Below are 21,622 nucleotides of genomic sequence, written 5' to 3' on the forward strand. Positions count from 1 at the left end.
GAGGGGCAGGATTCACCTTCATCTACCGTTTCCACGGTCAGTAGAACACCCGTTTAAAAATATATTCAGATCAAGCTACTTTACAATTCACTGACACTTATTACTGTGCAACATGCGCACACGCACACAGAATCCCATTACTTTGGTAATGAAAGCAAAGGCTACGTCTATTTTATATTCACAAGGTGACACACACACACACACACACACACACACACACACACACACACACACACACACAGTGTCTGTCCCCACAATGTTACAGAGGTACTGCAGCCACTGCAGAAGCCATGCTGCATTACTGTCAGTGGTGGAAGAAGTACTCAGATATTTTACTTAAGTAAAAGTACAAATACCACAATATATGGTTCAAAATGTTACTCGAGTAAAAGTACAAAAGTATTGGCATCGAAATATACTTAAAGCACCAAAAGTAAAAGTACTAACATTTTTCAAAATAGCAGATCTACAAGCTCACAACGCGTCGCGATGCGACGCGTTGTGAGCTTGTGGATCGGCTATTTTCAAATAGCCTGTGTATAATGTATAATAATGTATATCTGCAAAGTAACTAAAGTTTTCAAATCATTGTAGAGGAGTAAAAGTACAATATTTGCCTCTGAGATGTAGTGGAGTAGAAGTAAAAGTATTTAAAATGGGAAATACTCCAGTAAAGCAAAACACACCTCAAAATTGTACTTATGTGCAGTACTTGAGTAAATGTACTTAGTTACTTTACACCACTGCATACTGTACACACTGTGTGAAATAAAGTTGTGTATGACACACTGCATCAAAGTGTCATATACATTTGCTAATAAACCAAGTACAGTTAGACCACAGAATATACAATATAGCTACTGTCAGGACAAAAAATAAAGAACTACGGAGAGAGAAGAGTGGTATGCTAGAAAGGGAGGGATAAAGGAAAAGATAGGAGGAGACAGAGGGAGGAATGGTAGGAGAGGAGGAGAGAGGAGAGGTGTGGAGGGTGGTGGGGGATGCAATAATTACAATTTAGGCATTCAGCAGATAATTAATGGTGACTGCATATCTCTGCACTTTAGTTTCTATAATGACTAAATCAATCGATTCTGCAGCATTGCAATCTGTTACTCCATTATGTTTATAATGCCTGCCGCAGCTGAAGACAATGTGATCTTAGATGAGAGGGGATAAAAATGCAGCTAAAATTATTGTCCCAAATGATCAGAATTATCATTGTGGGTATCATCAAGTCAGCCTAGGAGGGGAGACAGACAGAAGGGACATGCTGTACACTAGAAAGTTAAGAGGTATTAGATGGATGAAAAGCTGCATGGTAGTTAGAGGACAAACCCCAACAATGACACAGAGAGAGAGAGAGAGAGAGAGAGAAGGGGAGAGGAGAGAGAGAGAGAGAGAGAGAGAGAGAGAGAGAGAGAATCGTATGATCAAAAAGCGGTGGGCTATGGTCAAATATTCACTGTGCAGTGATGCTCGATTTGCCTACCTGTCATTCTGCCACAGAACTGCCTAGTCACTCGTTGGGTCAGTCCGTCAGTCAGCCAGACACACCAATCACTCATTCAGTGAAACAGTCAGTCAAGCAGTCAGCTGGTCAGTCAGACGGTCAGCCACAGAGGCTCCCCTTGAGGATTTCAGATCTCCAAGTGCTTCCTCCCTCCCCCTTCTCTGGCCAGTGGTCCCTCGCCCACTCTCTCTCCCTCATCCTCCTCATTCACTCCCTCCTTCCTGAACCACCCCTCTTCCTGAACCACTCCTCTTCCTGAACCACTCCTCTTCCTGAACCACGCCTCTTCCTGAACCACTCCTCTTCCTGAACCACGCCTCTCTTGTACATCTTCTTCTAATCACCCCCGTCCTCCATGCATTCTCCTCTCCTCTATCACTTCTATCCTGCTTCCTCCTCCTCTCTGGTGTGCAGTGAGCTGTAGGCGGAGAGAGCAGCAGAACAGGGTGGAGTTTGGCTCCGGGCCAGACATATACACTATGCATGTGCACACACACAAATGCATCCACATGCTCACTCTCTCTCCGTCTCACACACACAGCATCAGCACAGCCAGGCACTACCAGGAAGTGATACTGCAGAAACTGCCTCTGAGATCAATGGCTGGCACACACACACACACACACACACACACACACACACACACACACACACACACACACACACACACACACACACACACACACACACACACACACACACACACACACACACACACACACACACACACACACACACACACACACACACACACTTCAAGTAAAGGCATGCAGGGAAAGTAAAATGTGTCATTTATTTTTTTAATTAACCATTGTATATTATTAGTGAGCTCTAAACTTTAAGTTATTTACCACTTTCTTTAATATATAGATGTTTTGAAAAGAAAGAAAGAAAGAAAGAAAGAAAGAAAGACTGAGTACTGAAGTTGCGTTTCTGCACCAATTTTCCCTCAGGAAATTAATAAAAGGTGAACTGAACAGAAAGAAGTGCTAAAAGCAATGAGTTCTAGTTACAGATCAGGATGTGCTGTTGGAAGATGAACAGGTGCTTAACACTATCACCATCCTCCTCCCAGCCTCACCTAACCCTCTGTTCTCTGCCTTCCCTCAGATCCTAAGCAGATGGCTACAACTCTACACTACTGAAAACTATTCGGAATAACACATATTCAATAGAGCATATCAGTACGTCAAGGAAAACTGATATGCTCTATTGAATATGTGTTATTCAATAGAGCACGACTTCACCCATTATCAACCTATCTCGTATAATTGGTCCTCACTAATGCTCATGATAAAATGGTAACAAAAAATCTACTGAGTCTGTGTCTCAGAGGAGGGAAGAAGATGTAAATGGGCAGAACAGATGCAAACAGTGCAATAAAATCGTTGTGTTCCCCAAATCATTGATGCCCAGATTATGCCCAAATACGGACATGCCCAACATCAATGCAAATTGATGTTGGGCAATATGTACTATTAGGCAACAGTACATATTTCCCTTGTCAAACAACAAGTTCTGTTGTACTGTATATGATGTCAGACCAGAACTTGATTAGCGAGAGAGAGAAAGAGACCTCTGTCTCTATGCAGTCTATAGTCACTGAAGTAAATATTGGACCCATTCTCCACATGCCACATAACTTCTGAACATTCTGACATTAAAATGGCTTTTTCCAGACTCACGTGAAATTTCGTGAGTTCTGACAACAAACAATGTTCACGTGGGGTGACTGCGCCAGGAGACCGGAAATGTGTACCATTTGATTATACCATTGGCAGGACTTGGAACGAAGTATCTTCTCTATTGAGGATCTTTCGTGTCTATTAGACTAATTAGCATAAGGATTCTTAGGTGTGACAGAGAAGTCAATGGTTTTTGGTAGAGAGACAGACTATGAGTCAGATCTGCTTGTGCATGAGGTTAAAGCAACAAGTATAGAATTTATGGGAATACCACTGGTTTTCTGGCATCACTAGAACAGCCAGTCATTGCCGAAAGTGCTACAGCGATGTCAGAAGATGGTGGAAAAAGAAGCAAAAAAAGACATCACCATCAGGAAACAGGAGGACCACTTGTATCTCTACCCTCACTATAAACAGTATCGAGAATTTGAGGGTCTATAAGTGGTAAGGTAAGGTAAGGTAATGCAATGATATCAATGAATGTGCACATTCATATATACAGTACCAACTATGGAGGCTTGAAAATGGTTTATTTCACATCTAACAAAACATGCAGATGTGCCTGCTGCAGATCCCGAGGTTGGAACCAGCAACCAAGAGGACGACGTAGCTGTGCAGAGGGACCAGACGGAGGACAACACATTCACATCAAGGACAGAGACGTGTCGACCCAGATTACAACACAAGCACAACAAATCCAGGTCGAGAGTAGAGACGCACTGACCCAGACGCGGGAACATCGTCTGGCAGGAGGACCATCAAGTCCTTGAACGCCAGCAGTCTGGTTTCGACATAATGAAGAGGGAATTGGTTGGAACGAGGGGGAGCGTTAGGCATATTAATCGACACGTTGCAAATATCCTGGTATGGCTCGTTCACATTGAGTGCCTCTTTCCTGCAACACCTCCTCCTCTGACCTCTGCATCTTCTCTGTCCACCCCATCCGCCATACGCACACTGTCCACAGCTGCTCCTAGTGGCCAGTAGAATACATTTTGACCGCAAATTTTGATTTAGTTTTAATCATATTCTTTTGAATACAATTCCATTTAGTTTTAGTCATCTGAAAAGTTTTAGTCTAATTTTAGTTGACTAGATATTAGGTTTTAGTCGACTAAATCTACAGTTGATTTAGTTGACTAAAATGTATTGTGGCGGGCCTTGGTGGCGTCTTAATGCCTGATTTTACACTTGGTTGCATGCTGAATGAAGCCGATCTGCTATTTTCAGAGCGCAACACCCGAGTGCAACCAAATATAAAATGACTTATCTTAGTTCTACTGGATCTCTTCTCTACTAGTAATTTTATTTTTTGCCGAAATTGTCAGCATATTTAGTCATAGCTTAGTTTTTAATAGTTTTCGTCTGTGAAAAAAAGTTAGTCGAACATTTTTCGTCATAGTTTCAGTCGACAAAATCAACACTGGTGGCCTGTCCGATTGTCTGCGAGTGTTACAACCATATGTGAATACTTGTTATACTGCATTGCAGTTATGTGACATTAACCAAATATAGGCAATACTGGCTGACTAATATTATAGACAAGTTCAATAAACCATTTTGTATGCTTACTAGGCTACAGATGGAGCAGCTCCCTCACCATCTGATCCCTCCTCACCCACACACACCATGCTGGTGCATCTGTGTTCATTGGCATGGATACATGCAGTTCAGCCTGCCCATTGGTCCGAACGCCCACATTACCCCTAAACCCCAATAGCTCGAAAGCAATGTCCTATTGGATCAAAAGCCCATTAGTCTGAAGGCTAGTAATCCCAAAAACAATCTGCCATTGCTCTTGAAAATAATACACTCTGGAGTTGATGGAGTTCAGTGACTCCTGGCTCTGTCCATGGTGCTGAATCTGTTGGGGTGATTTTTTTCTATCAAAATGTCATACATAGATGTTATCAACCTTTCAGCCAGTGTGTTGTATTGCTATTTTTTAACAACGAATATGTTAACTGAGAATAATTTAGGTGTAAATGATTTATGTAAAAAAAAAAAACATATAAACAATATTAGGATATGATGTGCTGTTGAACACAGTGCACCTTTTATATGCATAGGCCTACAAATGGCATGAAAGGAAAACGTAAAGGTCAATCCCAAATCATTCAATAGGTTTTATGGTTCATGTTAGCGTGCATGCGTTGTGCCGAGTACAAGATAAGGCCCTAGAGTCTAAAAGCCCTGTTAACATTATTTTAAACAACAGCAACGCTATTAGGGAGCATTTAAGCAGCCAGTAGTTGGACATTTTGTTTGGGACCAAAGTGTTCGATGGACTGTTGTTTTGTTGATACATTTTGCTCTACATTTACAAACATGTTTCCACTAAGCTCCTGCACCCCATTCACATGTGCAACAAAGACTGGGTAAAAAAAGCACTGGTCCCAGTCACCTGTACCGGGCCTCTGTTCTCTGGATTAGGATAATGAGCAGAGCGTTGCACTAACATAGTGATGTTGACACACACACAGTAGAAATCCTCAGTGTTAATGTACAGTAACTCTGAGTGTACAAATGAGTCCATTTGGTTCCAATTGTACCCTCTCATATGAACACTGGCGATTTGACTGTGCAGCCAGGGTGAGGGGGGGGGGGGGTTCAATCAAATGGAACATATGTCATTTGATTGATCAAAAGCCCATTAGTCTGAAGACCAGGCAGTAATCCCCCAAAAACAAACTGCCATTGCTCTTGAAAATACACACTCTGGAGTTGATGGAGTTCAGTGACTCCTGGCTCTGGTCCATGGTGCTGAATCTGTTGGGGTGGGGTTGTTTTCTATCAAAATGTCGTAGATTTGATCAACCTTTCAGCCAGTGTGTTATATTGCTGTTTTTTTTCTATCAGAGAATAGGTTAACTGTGAATAAACTAGGGATGTCCGATTTTATCGGCCTCCCGATATTATCGGCCGATATTAGCATAAAAATTGATATCGGGAAAATATCGGTATCGGTTTTTGAAAAAAAAAAATTTTTTTTTTTTTTTTTTTTTTTGCTTTATAAATAAGTTACAGGAGTTCTTACTGTATATGGTGTGTGTGATATGAAATTTGAGCTTACCCTAATCACAATAATCCCCGCATATATCGGTATCGGTTGATATCGGTATCGGTAATTAAGAGTTGGACAATATCGGTATATCGGTTATCGGTAAAAAAGCCAATATCGGACAACCCTAGAATAAACATATAAACAGTATTGGGATATGATGTGCTGTTGAACACAGTGCACCTTTTATATGCATAGGCCTACAAATGGCAGGAAAGCAAAACTCACTGTGTATCAAAGGTCAATCCCAAATCATTCAATATGTTTTATGGTTCATGTTAGTATGCCTGTGTTGCGCTGAGTGCAAGATAAGGCCCTAGAGTCTAAAAGCCCTGTTAACATATTGTAAATAACAGTAACGCTATTAGGGAGCATTTATGCAGCCAGTAGTTGGAGATTTTTTGTTCAATTTTGCTCTACATTTACAAACATGTTTCCACTTAGCTCCTGCACCCCATTCACGTGCAGTGCAACAAAGACTGAAAAAAGCACTGGTCCCAGGCACCTGTACCGGGTCTCTGTTCTCTGGATTAGGATAATGAGAGAGAGTTGCACCAACATAGTGTACAAATGGGTCCATTTAGTTACATTTGTACCCTCTCATAGTTAGCCTATATTAACACTGTCACTTTTACTGTGCATCCAGGGTGAGTGGGGGCCAAATGCGACATATGTCACACAAATACATTTTCAGTGGAATTCTTTTTTGGTCTTTTCATACGCTATGTTGACAATAAGAACCATATACTAAAATATCCATGAGTCTGCACAGCCACAGACATTGTACAGTAATGGTCATGTGTTTTGCTCTTGGAAAATAAACATGCTAATGAAACACCATGACCCCTCACGGTCTCTCCACCTGTCGACTCAATATGGCTGTCTGTCTGTCCATCTGTCTGTCTGCTCTTTTATTTAAACTGCTGAGATCCTGTCTGCATAATGTTAACGTCTTGTGGATCTATCACTGTCAAGATAGTGATACACCTAATGAGAAAAAATAATTGTGTTCATTTGCATGGAAAAGAGAGCATTATTCATCGTCTTTTTTTGGATCACAAAATATGCTTTGGTTACACACATATACATATACATACATACATACATACATACACACATACACACATACACACACACACACACACACACACACACACACACACACACACACACACACACACACACACACACACACACACACACACACACACACACACACACACAGTTGTGGTCAGTGCACATTTACTTGTATAAATACAGAATGTGACTTGATCTCTTGGAGATGACACTTAAGACTAAGCCAAAGATTAGTCCTTAATGTCACCTGTTGTCCAACAGTCCAACAGTTGTGTTTGACACAAAGTAAAAATGTATTTTTGTTTGAAACAGCAACGCTGTATCGACTGAGTTGACATGATGACACATTCAAGGAAAGAAAACCTAATCCTCTACTTTGCAAAACTGTCACTATTGATGGCACTTATCATCTCCTGGTCGCTGAGAGCTATTTGCATGTATTCAAAGCTCTCCCTGACATCTACAGAGGCTGTAAGAAAATATGAGGCTACAGGTGGGAGAGAGCCCAGGGGGATTTCCTTCCACCAGAGCTCTGGTGTCAGTCTATTAGTGTAAGTACATCACTCATCACAGCATGTTTTAGTTAGAACAGACCAAGAACAGACAGATAATGGAGTGAAGAGAATTGTTATGCATGGCATAATAGAGAAACCATGATCTCTACCATTGGTATCTTATAATTAAATGCATTTTTCCAGTTTAGAAATGAGTGATCATTCATAAACCTCATAATCATAATATGCGATCAATATAAGCTACAGCTACTGGTGAAATACAGTGATCTGCAAAATGAGCATCAGACTGTTAAGAGCTGGGCTGAATCATACTATAACTCCAGGCCATTATCCTTAGTCGCTGTTTTGAATTTGCACAATATAGGCTACAATTTGCCCATGACGAAAATAAAACAGGGTGGGTATTCTGGGGCAACGTGAAAAATATGACAATGAGCAATCCAAAACAATATTTCTGTGGCCATCCTAACACAGCAAGTTCAGCATTACCTCCAGTCTGCTCTGAAGACAAATGGTGCCACATACAGTAGATCTCCTGGTGATAACCGGTTTAAATGATGGCAAGAGAGCCAATTCAAGTGATTGTGCTTGAATTAAATCAAGTAAGCAATTCAAGTGGACACAGGATAGGTGGGCACTAGGGACATCTGGGCACCGATGTCAAATTGGCTATTTTGTCCAAAATGTTAAACAATAAAATATCAAAAAAGTTGTAAGTAATGTAAAGTATACATGATGTGAATATGCACTCTACATCATTATCAGACTTAATTTTATCCTTCAACTTCTTGTTTATGCCCCAAAATGACTGGATATACAGGTTGTGTAGCAATTTGTAGCAATTGTAGAAATATTAAGACCTTAATTGTCGAATGTTTAAGCATGTTCTAATCATGTATACTTTACAACATTTCTCAAATATTTTATTTTTTAATATTTTGATCAAAACAGCCAATTTCACACCAAGGTGCCCAGATGTCCCTATAGTGCCCACCTATCCTGTTACCGTTTAAATGATGGCAAGACAGCCGATTCAAGTGATTGTGCTTGAATGACATTAAGTAAGCAATTCAAGTCAATGGAGTCAATTTTGGGGGTTCATTTTCTCTTAGTGCGTTGAAAGGAAAGGTGTTCTCAGCCTTACCATTGTTGCAGTACTGTAGCAGCAGGTTAGTGCTGTCATACAGGCTCCCACATGAAGCTATTCTCTCCGACATTCTCCCCTCCTCCTCGTCTCTGGCTCTTCTGTACGTAGACGTCGCCACAGGTACAGGTGGACTGCAGTCCCTCCGCTCCGTCCTGTCTTCTTGGTTATTTCCCCTATGGTGGTTTTTATTTCGCGTTTCGCCCCCCTCCTCTCCCTGTCTTCTCCACATTCACAAACCCAAACACTTTTTGTTGTTGTTGCCTCCTTTCGCTTCGGTTCTTTCTTCCCCCCTCTCTCTCCTCTCTCTGCACTCCTCTTCTCTCTGGTCATATGGCGGCCGACTGCCGTCTGTCTACTCCGCTTACCGCTGTTACTATAGCAACAGCCTCTCCACTGCCACTGGTTGGTCGGCCATTTGAAATGGCGTAATGAAAAGATGACTGCAGAAATTGCTGATATTATATCTAGGCATGTATATATATATTTTAAAATAATTGTTACATATAGAAAAATATAAAAATAAAAAGCTTACAGGGTACAGACCGACGAGACCGTACATACATGTTGTCGTTTCCCCTTGTTTCCTGTAAGCCTAGCCTACACAGCTGAATAATTGATTGTGGAAAGGTGACCGACACCTGTCGCACATGTTCCTGATTGCCTATCAATATCACGTGGTAGGCTATGCCAGTGGTGTAAAGTAACTAAGTACATTTACTCAAGTACTGTACTTAAGTACAATTTTGAGGTACTTTTACTTTACTGGAGTATTTCCAATTGCCTATACTTTTACTTCTACTCCACTACATCTCGGAGGCAAATATTGTATTTTTACTCCACTACAATAATTTGAAAACTTTAGTTACTAGTTACTTTGCAGATATAAATTATTACATTATAAAACACACATTAACCACTTTAGCCTTATTTTATACCTAGGCTATTTGAAAATAGCAGATCTACAAGCTCACAACGTGATGTGTTGAGCTTGTAGATCGGCTATTTTCAAACATTTGAGAGTACTTTTACTTTAGGTACTTTAAGTAGCCTACATTTTGATACCAATACTTTTGTACTTTTACTCAAGTAAATGTTTAATTCCGGACCTTTACTTACAGAGTACTTCTACATTGCAGTATTGATACTTTTACTTAAGTAAAACATTTGAGTACTTTTTCCACCATGGGCTATGCCCAGAGCCTTGTGTGACTGCAGCAGAAACCAGCACAATACATAATACCTACTCATTTATAACGAGTTTGTGTCAGTCAAGCAAATGGAGGAGATTGGATTATTTTATTTTTTTTAACTTTTTTTTACAGAGAGAGAAACAGTGATGGACTTCATCATTCCTGGCACCTCAGATCTGAGCATATTCTGTTCACATGGCTGATGGCCCAATATGGTGAAAGAACAATACAAAGTAGATCTGGTCCATTACGTTAGAAGCAGGAGTTCTCCTTGGCGTAAAAATGGAACAAAAAAAGTAGCCTACAATTGGCATTGGCTATGTTTCTTCTGGCCTCCTAGGCAAAATAAGATCAGTAGTGTGTGTGTGTGTGTGTGTGTGTGTGTGTGTGTGTGTGTGTGTGTGTGTGTGTGTGTGTGTGTGCGTACCCCAAAACAACAGGTTGGGAATTGATTGCGTGAAACAATCACCTGTGCGTCCAGTCTCAATGTTAGTAAACAAATAATTGGTCTATACCTAAAAACTAGTCTAAACTACAATGGCATGCTTTGTTTTCCTGGAATTTATTTTAAAAACAAATTAAAAAAAGAAAAAAATCAGATGTATCTAAGTTCTGGATCCAGTTTACAAAATATAGCTCCTTATCAGTTTTCTCATGGGCCCAGTTCTACCATCAACACCCAGGCCCAGTCTCCTGATACCACCACATTGGGGCTACCTGTCATCCAGCAGTGTAGTAACAATGTCTAATTCTCTCTCTCTCTCTCTCTCTCTCTCTCTCTCTCTCTCTCTCTCTCTCTCTCTCTCTCTCTCTCTCTCTCTCTCTCTCTCTCTCACTCACTCACTCACTCACTCACTCACTCACTCACTCACTCACTCACTCACTCACACTCACCCTCACTCACACAGAAAACAAAGTGGCCATGTTTCAGTGCACTGTGTGTGTGTTTTGTCCATATCAAAACAGCAAAATAATTGGTCGGTTTGGTCTTAGTCTATCAAGACTCAAGTTGATTATAGTCATTGCTTTTTTTGCATGCTGAATGAATAACCTTTTTACAAATGAGCACAGCTCTTGTGAACTCTAGATATAACCATATATCTAATCTCTCAAGAACAGATTCTGACATAGAACAAACAGCAGAGGTCGCTGTTTTTCATTTTCAGTTGGGTCTGGCTACGCGAGACTACCATATATCAGACCGGTGTATTGTGAAATCAACATTTGATTGTTCAGTTCTCAACTTCATCATCCCGAGAAGGCTGGAATTTGTCTATTAAATCAGCTAATCAATTAATACACAAATTCCTATGAATATCAGTCGACTAAGAATGTGTCTAGTTGAGCACAGCCCCAATATTTATTGACCCATATGAATGGATTCATTTTATTTATTTAATTATACATACGTACATCTTTAGGCCTACTGTAAGCTACTGTCATTGTTAATTGCTAGTTTTGCAATGGTTCCTCTTTGGGAAAATGTATTAACATTAAGAACATGTACAATGTACAACAATAGCAGCCTCTTGTAGGTCAGTTACCATCATGAAAAGGACATCACTTTGTTAGTGTGACATCTAGTGGCATTATATGAAATTACACAGCCAAATTCTCCTTTCTTTTTAGGAATCCCTCAAACGGACAAGAGAAGAATATTCACAACCAAGAGGAGGCATGTTCATGAAACATGGCCGGCTGAAGTGACAAGTCCTACTTGAAGAGGGAGAAAATCCAAGGCTAAATTAAGGCTAATGGAAATCAACATTTCTAAATAAACACAGCGCGGCTCTTCTCTTTGTGTCAAACTCCTGCTCAGCAGCACATCTGAACAATCATGGTACTGCTGCCAATAGTAGCCTAGCAAGTGATTTAAAGGCCCAATTAGTGATACAAACAGATGGCCCACCAGAAAAGCGATTCTCTAGTCTAGGGTATTGACTACCAACTCTTCAGATACCAGTTCAATTATTTTATTTGCTGTATTTGGGGCGGTACTAGGTTTCTTTATATTGGTTATGTTTGGAAACATTGGCGAAAAACAGACCTATATTTTGATTTATGATCAAATAGCACATTTTTCATCTGCAAATCATACTCATATTCAAAACAATCCTAGATTGGACCTTTAAGTAACTCAGGTTAGTGTTCAGTGAGGTGAGATTAATGTTAATATACTGACTGACAGCACGTATCCAAGGCCACATTTGTCATTTTTACTGTAAAAGTGAAATGAATGCAATATACTATAATGTAAACCAATTCAAATAAAGACAATATCTATAGCAAAATATGCATTTATTCATACTGATTCAAGTACCTTTCACTGAGACTGCACAGCGATCACAATGTGCACTCCCACATACACTCAGACTCAACCAATTTATGTATGCAATACTGTGTATATTGATACCAATATCAATATAGCCCAAATATTTATCATTCCCTGATATAATCATTCCATTTGACAAAATTAGGTTATGGAATGGAAGAGATTGTCACCAACTGCGTGTTTTATACCAATATTAACTTGGGGATGCATGTTATTAAATTATTTGGGCAGCAAAACTGATATCCATCGATCCTCATAAGCTGCATAGAAAACACTGACTGACTGTCAGTCTCATGCAACTCTTAATCACTGAAGCGATGGATTCACTTGCAACTAAGGAAAAATGTACAACGATTTATAAGAGGTCAATATGCATTACATGCTAATTTGGTATAAATGGACAACATCCCCCCAAAAAGACTGAACGTGCTCTTTGCTCACGTACAGAGGAAATACATAGATTTAAGTGTAACACTTACAAAATGCATCTTAATAGGCATTGGTTACAAGTATAACCACGGAGAGGAAAATTACTGCAGTGTTAAATCAAGGACAGAATACACAAAATATGAATACCACACCCAAAGTGCTCTTGAATGTTCAACAACATAATGCAATATAATACAATGATCAGCCGTGTTTTATTGATGGGGGACAAGTGATATCAACCAATGTTGATGCATGCCAGAACTCCTCCCCTATACTGTATTTGGTAATAATCTCACATAATTAATTCATAAACCAAACAGTATGCTTGTTTGAACTGTAATGAATACTTATCATCATCTATGTATGAATTAATACAGGAAAATGTAATCAACCCAGACCTAATTTGATTTTATAAAATAAAAATACAAAACATTGTACAAATGGTGTAGGATTTGTTTGCTCAAAAATAGGTCATCATGAACAGGTTCGAAAAGGCTATAGTCCCTACATCTGAAGAGTGCAATAAATCCATTTGCAACTCTCATTCTTAAGTATGTATGTCACAGTGCAAAGTCATATGTGCAGCAGTCATATGTGTAATGTAAGGTAGGAGGTGAACCGGTTTAGTGCAGGGTCGGAGAGACCTATGGTGGAGTGCAGACGGTCGAGGAGGATGTTGTGGTTGGCCGTATCAAAGGCCGCCGAGAGGTACAGGAGGATGAGGAGGGAGGGGGATCCATCATCAGCCGCCATCAAAAGGTCATTAGTGACCCTGACCGGCGCTGTTTCTGTGCTGTGGGCTGAGTGGAATCCTGACTGAAATGTTTCGAAAAGTTTATTGTGTTGGAGATGTTGGTGGAGTTGAGTGGCAACAACCTTTTCCAGCACCTTGGAGAGGCAGGGCAGGTTGGAGATGGGTTTGTAATTTGAGTGAACTTCCGGATACATTTTTTATTAATTATTATGTTCAATCAAGAATGTATTATATGCTTTTAGTTAACAGTACTCAAATGAAGATAGACTTCTGCCCAGAACATACAAAGCATAGTATGACAATTGATTGATCAAGTTTAAACCATTTCTAAACCAGTTCGCATAATCTCACTGTACAAACTAAGGGAAAATCCTTCAACACAACATCGCACTTTCATAATTATGGAGGCACGAAATGTTCCGTTTGCTTATTTCACTTATGTAGAAATCTGTACTAAGATTATCCACATGTACAAGAACAATGAAAAACACTACCAAGATCCTCCCGACCTCTCTTGAACTCACCCATTCACATTTACAACAATATTATCCTTCCTCAATATTGTATCCTGCAGGGGCAGGAGGCTGATAGCGGTACCTGTAGCCAAAGGCACGCAGGTGGTAGACGTAGTACTCCAATAAATACATGAGTGAAGGGTTCACATAGTGGAAAGACACGGACAGGTCCGAGCAGCATTTTGGACCCTGGGGAAATTTAAAAGAAGAGTATGAAAACATGTCAAGGCATTTGGTTATGCTAAATGACTACTGTATGTGCATACATTTATCATCAACATACTGTAAGAGAAGGGGGCAAAACAACTATAAACCTAATTTATGCTTCATCGGGGAGCAACACCTCTGTGTGACAAAGTACAAGTTAGCCATCGGTAACACATGCATAAATAAATACAGAAGTACACCAAGGAAAGCTTTAGCTGGACTTGCCATTGAGATGGGGTAGTGGCAGTAGCTCCAGTACCAGTGACTCTTGGGAAACATGTTTGTGAAGTGATGCTCTGGGCGAAAGGGGTGAAAGGTCTCCCTGTGGATAGTGTCTCTAGAATCACCTGCTTCGACCCCAACTTTCTCCATGCATTCCCCCATCGCCAAGTCTTCCAGATGGGTAGTGTGAGTGCACACCTTATTTTTAAATCCCTCAACAAATCTCCTCAGAGCCTCTTTGCTCAGTACATAACCTGCACCACCGCTCATGTAGCCCTGCTTGACGTAGGGCTTGAATCTTCGACCAAAGTAGATGGGCTCCTCGGGCGCGCGGTTGGAAAGAAACCAGCGCAGGTTGTCCACAATTACGTAGGTGTCATCGTCTGCCTTAAGAAACCAATCTGCCTCATGGGCGTGATGCTCGTACACATAGTGAAAGGCCCGGATTGTCTTCCAGTAGAGCTGGTCACGCCCCTCCCTTGTACCCAAGCCCACGGTAGGGAAATCAGGGTCATCGACAGAGCTCATGAATATAACTTTGTTGCAGTGTCGACTCCAGGTAGCCTTCACATGCCGAGCCTTCGTCTTCAAGCTGCCGGGCCCTGTCATTACCCAGCAAAGAATGCGCACCTTTTTGTACAACTCAGCTGCCATACGGCTATCTTCACCTGACAAGAGAATGACTGAATTAATATTTATTTTGTAGCATTGCTGCATATACAGTTACACATAGAGTAGTTAATATATACACATACCTCTCTCTCAATCATTTTTTAAATCTGTTTCACTCTAGACACCTCGTTCAAAACAAAGTATGAGGGAAACCAGTTGGTTTGAACATGGAAACCAACTGGTCCTAGGAATTTGGCCTGGCATCTGTCTAAATAAAATGCTATCTAATTAACATTTAACGTTTGCATAAGACTGCATGGTCGTCAAGGCTAGAACATTTAAAACAAAACTATTATATATTAATATTAATGAATTTGTATTTGGCGTATGTGAGTAGATAGAAAGGTGTTTTATTATCTCCTGGCATGGAGAGAGAGAGAGAGCGAGAGAGAGAGAGAGAGAGAGAGAGAGAGAGAGAGACAGAGACAGAGACAGAGACAGAGAGAGAGAGAGAGAGAGAGAGAGAGAGACAGAGACAGAGACAGAGACAGAGAGAGAGAGAGAGAGATAAAAGACCTCTGAAAGTCTTATCAAACAAATGTAACTTAACGCGCTGTACGGGTACGGGCACGTTGTTGCCATTTACGTGGCACGTGGCCGTTGCATGTGCATAGTGCACGCATGTTCGTGCCATGTTCTACTTTGTTGTACCATGAAACTAATAAACCTGTTTATGCACATACCTAGGGATGTATGCAGCACTTAAATTATCTGGAATGCATCCTTCTAACAATACAGGTCGAGTTATTTGCATATTTAAACAGATTTGAAATGTCAAACATGTAAGCCTCTGACGTTTTTACATAGTTCATCATGCAAAGCGTTTGTGTTCCGCCCTCAGATTCATCTTATGGAGGCCATCACATCATATATATTAAGTTCTAAATAAAAACGTGTTTCACTCCCACTTTATGTTGAATCTCTTTTTCCCCTAGACAGGGACGTAACGATATCATATCCATTCCAAGTTTTATCAGCCTTTGGTCGTGAGGTTAAACTGTAAACAAACTTCTTATTCTCTTCATTACAGGAGAGTCGGCTATTTACTTTATAAACGTTTAATCGTGTGAGGGACTCGCTTGCGCTGATCTACAATGGCTGCGGTTACATGGACATCATGTATTCATTCAGAATGAACTCATTCCGAATAGAGATTCATAATCTGTTCCACTTACCTGTTGACCCAAAGCATTCATTCGGAATATAACTTTTGACATATGCAAAGTTAACGAAAACGAACGAAATAACGAAAACTAAAATTTAAAAAACATTTTAGCTAACTGAACTAAATAAAAACTAGAATAATTCAACAAAAACGATAACTGAAACTGTAGGCTATTGTGTGTTTACAAAATTAACTAAAACGAACTGAAATCATAGTCAAAATGCCCTTTGATTGATTAATTGAATACTTTATTTAGAAAGACATGGAAACAGTACGAAACCCTTCGTTTTTCCCAATACTTATAAGCCTGTTTTTTTTTTATTAATTTGATTAATTTCATCTGCGCAGTTCTACGTCAGTTGCGGGCACCGTTTGGTCCTCTGACATAGTGCGCCCCAAAACACAGTCGCTCCGGGGCAAATCCGGCGGTATTCTGGTACGCCAAGCGTGTTTTGGGGCGAGTTACTCTGGTTGTTTTCAATCTGCATCGGCGTCCGTGCGCAGCACTGACTGACTGACTGCAGTCACTGCACGTTACTTTATAATGGCAACAGAGAAAAAGGTTGGGAGAAATATGGTCCTATATGGGATTTATTTGAATACAACAGCGAGAAAGACAATAACAAGTGCCATGTGGAAACAGGTGATACAATGTGGAACAGTTATCAAGGGAAAACCCCCCACGAAAGTGAGCAGTGGTGTAAAGTAACTAAGTACATTTACTCAAGTAGCTACTGTACTTAAGTACAATTTTGAGGTACTTTTACTTTACTGGAGTATTTCCAATTTTCAGAACTTTTACCTCTACTCCACTACATCTCTCAGAGGTAAATATTGTACTTTTAACCCACTACAATTATTTGAAAATGCAGTTACTAGTTACTAACAATACCAGTAACCTGTAAGCTGATTGTATGACGTTCTGTAGCTACAGTAGTGTGTATACCTGCCTGTCTCTTATATGTCATCAAGATTAGTGTGCGTGGGGATCTCATTTTAAATAAGCTAGTGCTTTATGAGCCTTCCAGTTTAGTAGACCTTGTATTGTGAATTTGTACTTCCATGTATTGTTGTTCTCATGTCTTACTAAATAAAGTACATCAATCCATCACTTTGTAGGTATTTTGATTATTATTACAAAACATACATTATAACCACTTCAGCCTTACATACATTTCGGCCATTTGAAAATAGCCGATCTACAAGCTCACAATGTGTCGCAATCCAAAGCATTGTGAGCTTGTAGATCTGCTTTTTTCAAAATATTTTTATACCTTTTATACATTTGTGAAACTTGTGAAATGGGACATTAATAATGATGAGTAGGCTACTTTTACTTTTGTACATTTTGATACCAATACTTTTGTACTTTTACTCAAGTACATTTTGAATTCCAGACTTTTACTTGTAACAGAGTATTTCTACATTGCAGTATTAATACTTTTACTTAAGTAAAACATTTGAGTATTGCTTCTACCACTGCAGGTGTGTTAGTGCTGCCCTGCCATTACAGTACATGCAATTTGCTCAAGCAACATACTACTACACAAAGGTATGAAATTATGGAACAATAACTGCCATAATCTGTACCTTTGTGGTGAGGGTGGTTCAGCTTGAAGAATGCAGATCTCTCCCTTTTCCAGTTCTTCCCAACTTCCTCCAGTGCATGGAGCGCATTGTCCAAGCCACCGGACAGATGTGCCGAAAAGCTCCTTTCAAACCACACCTGCTGCAGGAGCACGTAGACTGTGATGAATCCCACGAGGAAACCCACATAAAAGGAGACTTTAGATTTCACGGCCCTCATGCTGGACCAGGCTTCCCACCTTCAGTCTGAAGGTTGAGTAAACGAAGAGGAAGAGACAACATTAAAAGCCAACAGTGATGGCGTGGCGCGAGTGAATGGCTTTACTAGCAGCAGGTGTAAAGCATTCCACAGTCACACCAATAGAGGCCACAACTTCAGACGGGGTGTGGCTAGTGGTGTAAAGTAATTAGTACATTTACTCAGGTACTGTACTTAAGTAATTTTTTTAGGTACAGTATTTTTACTTTCCTGGAGTATTTCCAATTTTCAATACTTTTACTTCTACTCCACTACATCTCAGAGGCAAATATTGTACTTTTAATCCACTACAGCTTTTATAGTTATGGGTGCTCTGCAGTGCAACATAAAAGTTGAGAAAAAGCAAACAGAACAGTATACAGTATCTGTGAGGAATATAGTGGAAAAGTACAGGATATAATATAGGACTGAGAGAGTGAGCAGCTTCAAGTACCTTCGTGTGCACATCACTGAGGGCCTGCGCCTGCAGCGCCTGCGTCACCTTAGACCAGGGGTCTTCAACGTTTTCAGGCCAAGGACCCCCTAGCTGAGAGAGAGCTGAAGCAGGGACCCCCTACTCTATATTGTATAAAATTGTGTTTCAGATTAAAGTTTTTTTCAGAATCAGAATCAGAATCAGGTTTATTGTCACATCACAGGTTTACAAGGTAAAAAAGTGGGTGAAATTCGTTTTTGTACATCACTCCCATGATGACTTTTTAGCGGTGCCAGCCGCTCTACACCTGACTATGTCCGTCCGTATGTCCGTTTGAGCCTGGACGCTTTACACAGCTATAACTCCAGTTCGCATGCCAGCAAGTCCAAATTTGGTATGTGGACTTAGACCACCAATAGGAACGAGCATTGATTGCTGAAGCCCCACCCCGCCCTATTATAGCGCCACCAGGAGGCCACTACACTTGACTATGTCCGTCCGTATGTCCGTTTGTCCGTTTGAGCCCGGATGTCCGTTTGAGCACGGGCTTTAAACAGCTATAACTCCAGTTCGCAGCATGCCAGCAAGTCCAAATTTGGTATGTGTACTTACACCACCAATTGGGACGAGCATTGATTGCTGAAGCCCCGCCCCGCCCTATTATAGCGCCACCAGGAGGCCACTGGCTTTAAACAGCACTTTACACAGCTATAACTGCAGTGCGCATGCCAGCAAGTCCACATTTGGTATGTGGACTTACACCACCAATTGGGACGAGCATTGATTGCTGAAGCCCCGCCCCGCCCTATTATAGCGCCACCAGGAGGCCACTGGCTTTAAACAGCGCTTTACACAGCTATAACTCCAGTTCGCAGCATGCCAGCAAGTCCAAATTTGGTATGTGGACTTAGACCACCAATAGGGACGAGCATTGATTGCTGAAGCCCCGCCCCGCCCTATTATAGCGCCACCAGGAGGCCACTGGCTTTAAACAGCTATAACTCCAGTTTGCAGCATATGCCACCAAGTCCAACTAATACCACCAATAGGGACCAACTGTGATTACATAAGCCCCGCCCCCTCTGTCTTCCCATTGGCTGGGCTTTAAACAGCCATAACTCCAGTTCACAGCATGCTACTGAGTACAAATTTGGTACGTGGACTCAGACCACCAATAGGGACGAACTGAAATGTAGCAAGCCCCGCCCCCTCTGTCTTCCTATTGGCTGGGCTTTAAACAGCCATAAGTCCACTTTGCAGCATGCTACCACATACACATTTACCACGTGAACTTTGACCACCAATAGGGACAAGCTTTAATTGCTGAAGCCCCGCCCCCTCTGTATTGCCATTGGCTGGGCTACAAACAGCCATAACTCCAGTTAGCAGCATCCCACCAAGTCCGAATTTGGTTTGTGGACTTACACCACCACTAGGGACGAGCATTAATTGCTGAAGCCCCGCCCCGCCCTATTATAGCGCCACCAGGAGGCCACTCATCAAAGGCACCGCTTCCTTCACACAGGGTGCGATTTTTTACTTAGTCTGCTCTTTTTTTCCCTCTACACCCATAGCCTCTCTCAACGCCTCGCATGTAAGGTAGCCTACATTTCTCATGTAGGCTACCTTAATTGTATTTAAACAAAAAAACGTTTCATCTGACTGAATAGATTATTTTGATATTTTGATTGTTTTTCTTGCTATTTTTGCTGAATGTCCACCCCAGAATCGGGATGCTAGGGTATGTGGCTTCAGTGTGAGTTTGTGTGCAGGCCAAGAAACAGCAGACGTCCTCCAACACCTTGTCAGAGCGCTGATGACCTGTATCTGCCAGTCGGCCATCATCTGTGAGTCCACCTCGTCTCTCTGCTCTCCTCACATAGTCACAGGGACTTGTGACTTGACTTGAACACCAAAGACTTGTGTCATATTGTAGTTGCGCCTGTGCTTCACGTGTTGTAGTATGTTACCAAACAAACAACACACACGTGTGCGTTTACTCCTGTCGCTGCCGGCCCTTCGACTCAGTAATTATATGTTTCGGTTTTAAAGATTACGAGGTGGAATGCAACCATACAAGAATCGCAGTATGCAAGGCATACAGTGCTAGAATCACCAATGGAAATGCAAATACTTTGAACTTCAATTGACTTGACCTAAGCTACAGTAATACTACAAGAAAACTACTCTTCTATGGCCATGCATGCAGTAATCTGCCAATGTTACAAACCAGCAATCAGTAATGTCTGTTAGTGTTAACTCGCTATAGTCGTTGTCATTGATGGGTGGCCAGTGGGGGAGGGACTGAGGGAGGGGGGGGTGAAATAATAATAAATGAGTTTCATCTGTAATTCATGTACTATAGGGCTACAAGGCATTTTATGACATCTGCTAAACCCATTAAGACATGAGGCCGATTCTACAAATGTCTTCTAAATCCTAACAGTTATCTGAAAACTATACCAGTGGTGCTTTTTTCATGTCAAGGACCCCCAAAATGATATGTATTTGGCCACCGACCACCGACCCCCATCTCAAAATATTTTTGTTCCAGGGACCCGCAAAAATAGCAAATCTACAATCTTTTTACAATAGCTATGAGCTTGTATATCTGCTATTTTTGATGGCACAGATGCTTTCCTGGTTTACATGGGTTAATATGCTATTTTACAGATGAGTAAATGCAGGCCCAGCACCAGCAACACATAACAACCTCCAATCTCCCAGTTCATGGACACCGGTGTACATCAGTACAGCTCGACTCATCCACAGCAGAAAGCTATCACCAATGCAATACTGTTCGATTTACAGTAGTTACTGACTGCAACTTGCCCTTGTCTATTGTGGAATACAACAGTGAAATAGTTTGGTTAAAGC

General features: G+C 41.0%; 2 protein-coding genes and 1 long non-coding RNA gene across 6 annotated transcripts in view; all 3 read right to left on the minus strand.

The window, feature by feature from the left end:
* eml2 (EMAP like 2) overlaps positions 1 to 9,138 on the minus strand; it is a 47,543-nt gene extending 38,405 nt beyond the window's left edge. The window contains exon 1 of one of the 4 annotated variants that reach the window (XM_084063688.1): positions 8,996 to 9,138. In XM_084063688.1, coding sequence (XP_083919814.1) covers positions 8,996 to 9,068 — 73 coding nt within the window. In that variant the 5' untranslated portion in view covers positions 9,069 to 9,138. Of the gene's footprint in view, positions 1 to 1,492; positions 1,618 to 8,995 lie in introns of those variants that run through there. The other 3 variants (XM_084063689.1, XM_084063686.1, XM_084063687.1) reach the window with 3 other exon arrangements.
* Positions 1 to 21,622, minus strand: part of LOC311049824 — a 156,679-nt gene that overhangs the window by 38,405 nt on the left and 96,652 nt on the right. The gene's annotated exons all lie outside the window — the stretch shown is intronic.
* Positions 14,249 to 18,291, minus strand: LOC311050030 (glycoprotein-N-acetylgalactosamine 3-beta-galactosyltransferase 1-B-like; the record flags this gene model as incomplete). Its single annotated transcript, XM_084063997.1, has 3 exons — positions 14,249 to 14,407; positions 14,651 to 15,315; positions 18,075 to 18,291. The coding sequence occupies 3 exons, from the start codon at positions 18,289 to 18,291 to the stop codon at positions 14,249 to 14,251; spliced, it is 1,041 nt and encodes a 346-aa protein (XP_083920123.1).

This window comes from Gymnoscopelus microlampas (assembly GCF_963454915.1).
Source record: "Gymnoscopelus microlampas genome assembly, chromosome: 8".
NCBI lineage: Eukaryota > Metazoa > Chordata > Actinopteri > Myctophiformes > Myctophidae > Gymnoscopelus > Gymnoscopelus microlampas.